The sequence below is a fragment of the Liolophura sinensis genome, chromosome 3 (genome assembly GCF_032854445.1).
Source record: "Liolophura sinensis isolate JHLJ2023 chromosome 3, CUHK_Ljap_v2, whole genome shotgun sequence".
Taxonomy (NCBI): domain Eukaryota; kingdom Metazoa; phylum Mollusca; class Polyplacophora; order Chitonida; family Chitonidae; genus Liolophura; species Liolophura sinensis.
Window position 1 is genome coordinate 4,202,232 of NC_088297.1, and position 12,372 is coordinate 4,214,603.

Consider the following 12,372-nt stretch of genomic DNA (forward strand, 5'->3'; position numbering starts at 1 on the left):
TCTGGCGTTCTCACGTCGGGTTGGTGTCTTTCACGTGCATGTTCATTACAATCATGAAGCACCCAAACGTCAACGTGTTTGTGTTATTGAATCGTCATCCGAATCTTCACACAAACACTAGCTGATGTCTAAACTCCAATTAGCCATGACAACTCCACAGACTGTTGCGCTTGTTCAACCTTTGTTAAGTTAAACTGTCAGCTGTTTCTTGAAAGGTGCATTTTCTTCCAGTATGGCTCTCATAAAGATTATTATCATTTGATTGGTGTTTTACAGCGTACTCAAGAATATTTCACTTATCAGCCAGCGGCCAGCATTATGGTGGGAGGAAGCTGGGCAGAGCGCAGGGGGAAACCCACAAACATGCGCAGGTTGCTGCCAGACCTTCCCACGTATGGCATGAGCTGGACTTGAACTCACAGCGACCGCATTGGGCTTTGATAACGATGACGATGTTGAACATTACACATGGGAAAGTTTGCCAGCAAATTGCCAATGTCGGTTGAGCGCTCAAGTTTCCTTCACTGTTAAAACTGACCCCCATCGTACATGTTGTATAAGATCCGATCGGAAGTTTAAGCTATGCACAATGATCATACCAATAAATAAGTAAATTTATATGTGTTATATATATATATATATATATATATATATATATATATATATATATATTTTTACACTCGTGTCCTCATGGCATTACCAGACACAGTGCTTGAAGACAGCGCATCTCCTTAACAAGGGGGACAACTTTTACCCTGGCATGTACTGTAGCAGCGTGGATATGATTAGCAAACACTGGGGCTTTTTGACCTTTGTTAAAGGGCATATCCTTTGTGAGACAGAGTACTAATGCCAGGAGTTTCCTACCACTTAACCAATGAAATAGTGATCAAATCTGATTGGTCGGCTGCAGGTTTTTATGTACAGCAGTTTTGGAAGAGAGAGCGTAGTAAAATCATCCGTCAGCCATATGAGTGCCAAATAAGTTTATACTTTAATTTCCTTGTATGTTTCAGCTCTGAGTCTATAGAAACTTTAGAAAGAGAATTTGGCAAATACATGCAGTTTTTATCGTCCTTCCTTAACAACATTGTGAAGAGGGGCTCTTTTTCTCACTGTGAGTACTGCAGAATTTCTGATCAAGAAAGTGTGTATGTGGGTAGCTTGAGTGATGGGGTGCGGGACTGGATGATGGTAGTTGGTGCAGACGGAGCGAGGTGATTGTAGGTGATAAGGAGATGAGGGCAAATTGATTTGGGGTGATCAAACGGGTGGGGGTTGGGCATGGTTGAGGGTATGATGGTGTGAGGATAAGTTTGGGAGTGGATGAGAGAACTCAAGATGTACAGATAGTAGAATATAGGTGTGGATGGGTAGGGTGTGGATGGGTAGGGTATGGGTGGGGCTGGGTGGTGGCTGGTTCAGGGTTCATACTATCAGGGGTTTTGCCATTATGACTTGTTACTGGAGCATTGCCCATTGAACAAAATTTATATACAGATATTGCTACAGCGGCCCGTTCCGTTTCGTTGGGCTCGACCGCCGAGTCGGAAAGAAGAACAAATGCCAACGTTTCTGCTACAGAAGCCTTTAATATCGTTGCTCCGTAAAACTACAACAGAAAGACATTACACTGAACAAAGTACCACGTGGACACGTGACCATAACAATTGTTTTGAGTATTTTCTCTAAATTAATAGGACATGAAACATGCACAAAAACTACCACCATACAAAAACAAAGAACAGATACGCACCACTTTGGCTTTGTTGCGCAGAATCGCACGACGGGATAACGTGCAAGCATAGCACGACCTGTGCCGGTCAGTGACCACACCCGATTCTCCCTGGCCACACCTGAATGCCGTATAGTAGTCAAACAAGCCCTCTATGAGGGGAGACAAGATGGAATTGCTGCAAACTACAGCTTTCACAGATATGCCACACAGTGGGATGAGTGAGTGGGATTCCTCAACACTGAGTGAGTGAGTGAGTGCTTGAGGTTTAATGTCATACTTAACAATTTTTCAGTCATATGACGGCAAAGGCCTTGGGGTGTATTTAATGTGCCTCCTTGTTGCAGGACGTATTTCCACCACCCTTTTACCTAGTGCTGTTTCACTGAGACGCCTTACTGAAGGCAAGTAAGCCGGCCTGCCCGAGCCATTATACTGATACGGGTCAACCAGTTGTTGCACTATCCCCTTCATGCTGAACGCCAAGCGAGGAAGTTACAACTTCCTCTTTTAAGGTCTTAGGTGTGACCTGACCCAGGATTGATCCTGGATCTATGAATGCGAATGCTATACCAACTGTGCTATCGGGGCCGGTTACCCTTTACAATGAATAATTTGGATAGTGTTTATTCCACAGTTAAGGAAAGTATGCATTTCAAAGTGAACTAATCATTGCCTAATTTGCAAGTAGAGTACCAGAAGTAAATTACCTGGAAGTATGCAACTTCCCCCCAGCTAATCTCCATGACACAGTACACATGTTACGTCATCTGGTGGGAATTGTCAACTGAATCATGGGAAATCTAATTGTAAATATCCGCTACAAGAACTAGCCACACCTTGAATCCAAAACTCCATATTTAATAACTACAATTTTGCTGATCATTGAAACCCATTGACTATTTTCCAAGCAACTATAAAACAGTTACTATCAAGGACATTGTTGTCCTTTTACCAAACTTTCGGTTGTCGTAATTTTTTTAAGTCTTATTTCAACACAACCGCATTTGAAACCCTTAATGCATCAGCTGTTTCTCAAATATTGAGACGCTGTTTCTCAAACATTGAAATGCTGTTTCTCAAACGTTGAGACGCTGTTTCTCAAACGTTGAGATGCTCTTTCTCAAACGTTGAGACGCTGTTTCTCAAACGTTGAGATGCTGTTTCTCAAACATTGAAATGCTATTTCTCAAACATTGAGACACTGTTTCTCAAACATTGAAATGCTGTTTCTCAAACATTGAAATGCTGTTTTTCAAACATTGAAATGCTGTTTATCAAACATTGAAATGCTGTTTCTCAAACGTTGAGATGCTGTTTCTCAGATGTTGAGACGCTGTTTCTCAACGTTTCTGTCTAACGCTGGGCAATAGAGAGAAAGAAAAACTCATGGCTGTGCAGATACGTCACATAATGTGTTAGAGATCGAAGAAAATTGTGAAGTGCCCTGGAGACTACCTATAGGGAAGCTGCATACTTTTAGGTAATAGATTTCTGAGCGCACTCAATTTTTTGCACAGTTGGTAGAGCGTCCGCTTCGGGACCGGTAGATCCAGGATCAATCCTTGATCAAGTCACACCTAAGACTTTAAAAGAGGAAGTTGTAACTTCCTGGCTTGGCGTTCAGAATGAAGGGGATAGTGCAACGACTGGTTGACCCGTATCAGTATATTGGCTGGGGCGGGGCCGCTTACTTGCCTTCGGTAAGTCGTCTCAGTGAAGCAGCACTAAATAAAAGAGCGGTGGAAATCCATCCTGCAACAAGAAGGCACATTACACGTATATGCACCCTAATGATTCCTTCGTCGTCATATGACTAAAAAATTGTTGAGTACGACGTTAAACCCCAAGCACTCACTCACTCACTCAATTTTTTGAATACTCAACACTGCGGTTTCTTTGGGCCTCAACAATACACACAGCAAATAGTTCGATTGGATCAACAGTTTTGAAGAAATTTGAAGGACATAGATACATACATCTATTCTTTTCTTTATGGTTAGATATGGTATCTAATCACTCATTATACATTAAAATGTTTCAACATGACACCATAATCATCAAACAGTCCAAGATTCTGATTTTCATAAAGGAGCTGAAGAATTTTGCTAATAGCAGTTTCTTTTTTTTATTCTTTCAGTGGAACCTTTGGCCTTTGCCTTGTTTAATGCAATCGAACAGAAGTAGAGCAGAATCCGACCAATCTTCAACTGAGTGGTCTCCCCTGGCTAATGAGGCCAGATTTCACCGCCAGGAAACATCACCTGCCTGTGTCTGTGTCAGAAGCTGTGTGAAAACATGTCATTGGCACTCACGTGTACAGCAACCTCTGTGGAATATTTCCAACAGGAACAGAAGGCTGTATGTCTGGGAAAAGCTTGCCATGGTCACTGTATTCCATTATGCAAGTGTGGCTTCCACCATGCCACAATACTTTTCAACAAAATTTCTGGAAACTTAAATTACTAAACGGAATGCAGAGAAACTTGATGTATTTATTGTTTTGCCTTTTGTAAATTTTACATGCTGGACCATGATGTGTTTCTTGTGACGTACAAAGATTGTCGTGATAGTTTCCTCTGTGGGTGCTGGGCGGGAATTGCTCTTCGGTTCAACTGTGTCTTTAAGTTAGAACGTTTGTTCTGGAATGTAAAGGGCACTGGTTTTATCAAAAGTTTGGCCACAGGAAGCCCAATTTATCCTATCCTGACCCAAGACAACCAATTTTTTCCTCTCCTTGCTACAGTCAGCCAGATTTATACAATCTTGGCCACAGGAAGCTAGATTAATTTTATCCTGTCTTGGCCACAGGAAACCAGATTTATCCCATCCTGGCCACAGGAAGCCAGATGTGTCCCATCTTGGCCACAGGAAGCCAGATTTATCTTGTCTTGGCCACAGGAAGCCGGATTTATCCCATCCTGGCCACAGGAAGCCAGATGTGTCCCATCTTGGCCACAGGAAGCCAGATTTATCTCGTCTTGGCCACAGGAAGCCAGATTTATCTTGTCTTGGCCACAGGAAGCCAGATGTGTCCCATCTTGGCCACAGGAAGCCAGATTTATCCCATCCTGGCCACAGGAAGCCAGCTTTATCTTGTCTTGGCCACAGGAAGCCAGATGTGTCCCATCTTGGCCACAGAAAGCCAGATTTATCCCATCTTGGCCACAGGAAGCCACATTTATCCCAGCTTGGCCACAGGAAGCCAGATTTATTCTATTTTGGCCACAGAAAGCCCGATTATCCTTCTTGGCCACAGGAAGCCAGATTTATCTTGTCTTGGCCACAGGAAGCCAGATTTATCTTGTCTTGGCCACAGGAAGCCAGATGTATCCTATCTTGGCCATAGGAAGCCAGATTTATTTTGTTTTGGCCATAGGAAGCCAGATTTATGTTGTCTTGGCCACAGGAAGCCAGATGTTTTTTTGTCTTGGCCACAGGAAGCCAGATGTATCCTATCTTGGCCATAGGAAGCCAGATTTATCTTATCCTGGCATAAAACAGCCAGATTTTTTCGTCATGTATCCTTGCTAGAGGCAGCCAGATGTGTCCTACCCTGGCCATATGCTGGGACCATTTTGATTGACTGAGACCGATGAGGTTGTTGGATCAAATCCAGCTCTTGCTGAGGCTTGGCAAAGTCACCTTTGCCAGGTACCTGTCTCCCTGATCCATAAACCTGGCTTCCATTTTATTTATTGAATTGTGTTTATGCCATACTTAAGAATATTTGACTTCTGCGGCTTCGGCCAGCATTATGGTGGGAGAAAACCAGGACTTCCATTATTAAATGCAAAAGTTGTCATGCAAGGTTTCCAACTAATCTAACAAATTAACACAAATTTTCTCACAAATCAAGCCTTCTTATGAAATTTTGACTTTTCATAAATTTCTTCAAAAAATGTTGCAAGCCAAGAAAAAATTACGAAACAAAAGAACTGGTGTTTGTAACATAAAACGTTTCACTTTATTTCACAACATAGCCACAAAAAGCTGTAGAGCGTGATGTCACCTGTTCTTTTACAATAAAACACGACTGTTCAAGCATTTCTTCCTGTTCACATCAGCACTATTTATACAACCAGCAAAAGCTAAGGAACATTTCTAACTGACGAGACTGCAGTTGATGGTTGTAAATTTTCACCGTTACATACGAGGCATTAAAATGGCGTCTCATTTAAAGCAGTAATACATGTATCACAGGAACACCATGCATCACAAATGGGCACTTTGCTTTTCATTTCAAGCAGACCAGCAAAATTTTAAATTATTTCTCCACAAGCTTTGATCTGCGTTCACAACATTTGCTGGGAGATTTACAAATTAATTAGCCCGAGTTTATTTAACTTTTTCTTAACGTAGACATCAGAAAAAGTTGTTTAATGAATCTGATTATATATTAACAATAATACAATGGAAAAAAACAATATGACAGTGGCAAAAATACTAGCTGTCTGTGTAGATAACTGTACGAGAGCAGCTCTACTTGCATTCAAAATTTAAAAAGCATTCTATTTTGAGACAGATGGTACGACTTGTTCAACTATTTGCTTAATAATAACAGATTTTAGCAATGCAATGCTTGATACGAGTAGAGAAGAGTAATGAATGCGATGTCAAGTTACTTACATACTTATAAAATAAATATTAAACACACAGTCTTGTTAACCTTTCGAGAACTTGAAATCACTATTTCAGTTCAAATATAACGGAGATACAAATGGATTTGAATCGTGATACTTGAACGCTGGGTGTTGGTTTTATGTGATCCCTGACAACCAAACAAAATTTGAATCTTCCTCACGAGCAGTTGCAGCCTGCAAAATGCTCTCTAGTGGTTGAGGTTCAAAACTGTTTTTTCCAACTGCCTTATCGTGGTTTGAGACGATTCGTGAAATCATGAACTTTGAAAAATCCCTTGCACTTTCAAAAGATGCCTTAGGAATGAATTGTCCTCTGGAAAGCCCAGTAAAACCTTGGAATTTTCACAAACTACACATAGATTTTGGGCTCCCATGGCAACAGACTGGTCTGAAAACAGACCAAACAAGTCCACTTCATCGCTGAACCAATCAGGTCCATGATTACGAGTACAGGTGAACTGGAGCTAACAGCACTGATACTAATACTTTCACCAGGACATCCCTGTGTCGAGTTGCTTAATGGCTAATACATTGTGTTTTACTCATCTAACAAACTACAACGTATCTGAGGTCCACATACAAGCAGATCTCAAGCTACAACCTCTACAAGCACCTGGTGGGTTGGATACAGACAACTTCTAAGCAAAATTTTAAATTATTTCTCCACAAACTTTGATCTGTGTTCACAATATCTGCTGGGAGATTTACAAATTAATTAGCCCGAGTTTATTTAACTTTTTCTTAACGTAGACACCAGAAAAAGTTGTTTAATGAATCTGATTATATATTAACAATAATACAATGAAAAAAACAATACGACAGTGGCAAAAATACTAGCTGTCTGTGTAGATAACTGTACGAGTGCAGCTCTACTTGCATTCAAAATTTAAAAAGCATTCTCTATTTTGAGACAGATGGTACGACTTGTTCAACTATTTGCTGAGTAATAACAGATTTTAGCAATGCAATATTGTACTTCATACTGTAAATTAAGTCCTTGTACTCGATACCAGTATGTGGGACCATAACACACACGCAGGCAAATTCTGCTGGCCTGGGGACCGAGTTGTTGTGAACTGCCACTTGTGTAACTTCCATTGCAACACACAGTGATACCTCTGATACAGTGATACTAACACTGTCTACAGATGTGTACAACAGCAGTACTGACAGATGTGTACAATAGCAGTACTAACGGATCTGTACAACTGTCTACAGGTGTGTACAACAGCAGTATTGATGGATCTGCACAACTGTCTACAGATATGTATAACAGCAGTACTGACAGATCTGTACAACTGTCTACAGATGTGTACAACAGCAGTACTGACGGATCTGTACAACTGTCTACAGGTGTGTACAACAGCAGTACTAACGGATCTGTACAACTGTCTACAGGTGTGTACAACAGCAGTATTGATGGATCTGTACAACTGTCTACAGGTGTGTACAACAGCAGTATTGATGGATCTGCACAACTGTCTACAGATATGTATAACAGCAGTACTGACAGATCTGTACAACTGTCTACAGATGTGTACAACAGCAGTACTGACGGATGTGTATAACAGCAGTACTAACAGATCTGTACAACTGTCTACAGGTGTGTACAACAGCAGTACTGACGGATGTGTACAACAGCAGTACTAACGGATCTGTACAACTGTCTACAGATGTGTACAACAGCAGTACTGACGGATGTGTACAACAGCAGTACTAACGGATCTGTACAACTGTCTACAGATGTGTACAACAGCAGTACTAACGGATCTGTACAACTGTCTACAGATGTGTACAACAGCAGTACTGATGGATGTGTACAACAGCAGTACTAACGGATCTGTACAACTGTCTACAGATGTGTACAACAGCAGTACTGACGGATGTGTATAACAGCAGTACTAACAGATCTGTACAACTGTCTACAGGTGTGTACAACAGCAGTACTGACGGATGTGTACAACAGCAGTACTAACGGATCTGTACAACTGTCTACAGATGTGTACAACAGCAGTACTGACGGATGTGTACAACAGCAGTACTAACGGATCTGTACAACTGTCTACAGATGTGTACAACAGCAGTACTAACGGATCTGTACAACTGTCTACAGATGTGTACAACAGCAGTACTAACGGATCTGTACAACTGTCTACAGATGTGTACAACAGCAGTACTGACGGATGTGTACAACAGCAGTACTAACGGATCTGTACAACTGTCTACAGATGTGTACAACAGCAGTACTAACGGATCTGTACAAACTGTCTACAGATGTGTACAACAGCAGTACTAACAGATCTGTACAACTGTATATATACACAAAAAAAAAAAAAAGATTTAAATTTATGTACATGTAATAATACAAAGCTGAATTTAAATTTAACTGCCTCTTATTTTCCTGTCATCAACACAATTACCCCTGACAAAACACCTGCCTTAATTTTTATTTCTTATCATTGTTGCATATTACTTTGTGAAAATTTGTACACCTGTCGGACATCCCAACGCTGATGTTTGGAGACAAATCTGCGATCATGTGTGGTGAGGGAAAGGTGATCTAACCTTGATGGCAGGGCTACAGATTACATCAGTCACATCCGGTGCGTGTACAAGCACAATACACATGCACATGTGTGTACTTCAGTGTTCAGTTTGAGTTGAAGTTCTCTGTGTAAAACTGATGACATGATGGACCTGACCTTATTGAGAGTTCCTTTTCTATGGTTCCCAGTTGGGATTTTGCACAAAAATGTTTTCTCTATGGTTCCCAATTGGGAGTTTGCCTAAAAGTTTCTTTTTCTATGGTTCCTAATTAGAAGTTTGCCTAAAAGGTTCCTTTTCTATGGTTCCCAGTTGGGATTTTGCACAAAATGTTTTCTCTATGTTCCCAATTGGGAGTTTGCCTAAAAGTTTCTTTTTCTATGGTTCCTAATTAGAAGTTTGCCTAAAAGGTTCCTTTTCTATGGTTCCCAACTGGGAGTTTGCCTAAAAGGTTTCTTTTCTATGGTATCCAACAAGGGAGTTGAATGAAATGGCATCCATGCTGCAATCCAACGAGCAAATTGCCCCAGATGTCATCACCGATTTTGTGGTTCCAAGATTTGCATGGGTAGTTTTAACCACTAATTCTGAGATCCCAAAATTTGCAGGAAAAGTTATCACCCATTCTATGGTCATTAAAACAGGAGATATGCATTGGAAGTCATCCATTCTACAGTACGAATGGGTGATTTGCAGAAGACGCCGTCATCCATTATATGGTCCCAATAGAGGATTTGCAGGGGAAGTTATCACCCATTCTATGGTCCTAACAGGGGTTTTGCATGATAAGTCATGCATTCTATGGTCCCAATAGAGGATTTGCAGAGGATGCCATAACCCATTTTAAGGTCCCAATAGAGGATTTGCAGAGGACACTTGCACCCATTCCATGGTCACAATAGAGGATTTACAGGGAAGTCTCACCCATTCTATGGTCCCAACAGGGGTTTTGCATGATAAGTCATCAGTTCTATGGTCCCAATAGAGGATTTGCAGAGGATGCCATCCCCCATTTTAAGGTCCCAATAGAGGATTTGCAGAGGACACTTGCACCCATTCTATGGTCCCAACAGGGGTTTTGCATGATAAGTCATCAGTTCTATGGTCCCCAATAGAGGATTTGCAGAGGACACTTGCGCCCATTCTATGGTCCCAACAGGGGTTTTGCATGATAAGTCATTCATGCATTCTATAGTCCCAATAGAGAATTTACAGAGGATACCATCACCCATTTTAAAGTCCTCATCCAATCTATGGCTCCAATAAATGAGTTGCCGAGGATGCCATTATCCATACAATAGTCCCTTTAATTTTAAAAGCGCGAGTTTAAAGCTTGGCCGTAGAGTTAAGCTAACCCTCATTCTAACACTAAATCAACAGGCCTTGGTCTGGAGTGTTTTGGTATCCTCCGGTACAATCAAAACGATAACCATGCTGCCAATATAAAACCTAACCATCACATTATCTTTGACACCTGGAAGAATCAATAATAGGGCCAGAGTTTAGAGTTTGAACTCTTTAGTCGTTAAAGGTAAAAACCAGTCCTAATCCATCATGAGACTTGTGAAAAATGTTAGGCAACCTAAATTTACTGATAATTATGGTGTTCCTTTAGAAACTTCTCAAGTTCCCCAATGTTTAACTCCTCAATTTTCTCCCACCATTCCCTCTAATCTAAACAGCTGTTTGTAAAACTTTTTTCAGATGCTCATGTTGTAATAAATGTGATCAGTATTAGTGACTTAACAGTTTTGAAAAGTCATATGATCAAGTAGGATATTTTCACCTTTATTGATAGAAGAGTTCTAACTCCAAAACTACCCTATTGGCCAAGAGAGGGACACCTAGGTCCTCGTTTACTTCAAATCGCAGTTATAAATTGCATAAAGGAACCAGGTAGAAACAAATCTGGTAGCGTATATATCACCATGCTGTACACTGATCAATAGTAAAGCAATTAAAAACACCTGTAAGATAATTAACAGTCACAAAAACACCTGTAAGATAATTAACCAGTCACAAAAGTTTCGGACAATATATGGACAAATTGCCACACATGATTATTCATGTATGCATGTCATTAGTACAATGTGTGAAAAAAACTTGTGGGCCAACAAAAACTATGAGTCCTTTTCCGGCATGTATCAATGAAGACAGACCAAACAGTAAAAGATAAATCAACTGGCTTGCATGCAAAATACAGGTGTTTAGATACTCGGCCTTCATCAAAGACTTAAATATTGCAGACCATGTTTTTGTATTTCACTTGCTTGTCAAATGTTCAATTAAAATTTACATAAAGCTGAAAATAATTTCTGACTCAAAAATAATTGTTATTACTTTACATCTATTTAGCACAGAATCATTTTCTGACCGTTTGATTTTGGAACACTAGTATATATATAAGCCACAGGTTTTTTCATATTATTTTGAATGCTTAACAATCCATTACAACTTATTAAAACCATACCAAGTCAGTTTATCAGAGATGATATTACAGAAATTAGTAATTTGCAAACTGTTCCTTTGAAAATTCTAACGAAAAAAGTGACATAACCTTGCTTAGACGTGGTTTGAAAGGGCCATTATAGTTTAATCCAGATGAAATGCCTTGTACACGTACAGCGCAGCAGAGATTCTAGAAATATACATGAAAATAGTCGTTTAACCTAGCACTTTGAGTGGCACTGCCGCCTCCCGGTTTATACTCACTCTAAGTGTACAGGCCTACCCTGGACATGTACGTGTACACATGTTTTGTTCACAACCTCATCACGTTTCGTTTTATTCGGAGAAAGCACCGCACAGTTGTAAAAGATCAGGAAGACACATCGTCCAAGAGGTTTTTACAGCTCTTTAAGTCGCAAACCTAAAATATGAGACCACTGTCTTTTGTAGTAGTAAATAAGCACACTTCTGTTCTGATTCAATGTATGTGCTCGCTGGATACAGGGCTCTTCACTGATTGGCTGACAGTGGAGATACGGTTTCTTAGGTTAAATCTTGCAGCCTTGGTCACGCTAAAATAAATAAATATACCACACCACGGTCAAAGACCTTGAGCACCTTAAATTTCTGCAAGTATTAAAATCCTCTGCTAATAAAAAATATCATTTAAACACGTCACAACCAAGTGGTAAAACCAAATTTCCAGCTTTTCAAAAAATATGAATAAAATTTACGTATTTGGTCTACACGTGCAATGCTAAATTTGTGCGATTCCACATCACTGGTATTAGTATGTATGCTTGTAATGCATTTCGTTTATTTATTTATTTGACTCGTGTTTCTACACCTTACCTAAGAACACACTTGTTTTTATAAAGCTGACATTAACAACAACACATTCAAATAAATAAACTGTTAAACATTCAAGTTTAGCTTTAATGACCTAACACGGCAATTTCTGGAGACTACCTGCATACATATAAATGAAACGAAAGCTTACAC

General features: G+C 40.1%; 1 protein-coding gene across 1 annotated transcript in view; it reads left to right on the forward strand.

The window, feature by feature from the left end:
- The window catches only part of LOC135463999 (gamma-tubulin complex component 5-like), a 50,822-nt gene extending 46,708 nt beyond the window's left edge, over positions 1–4,114 (forward strand). Inside the window, 2 exon segments of the mRNA XM_064741472.1 lie at positions 1,017–1,117; positions 3,876–4,114. Of these exon segments, the coding sequence (XP_064597542.1) occupies positions 1,017–1,117; positions 3,876–3,922 (148 nt within the window). The 3' untranslated portion in view covers positions 3,923–4,114.
- The last annotated feature ends 8,258 nt before the right edge of the window (positions 4,115–12,372 follow it).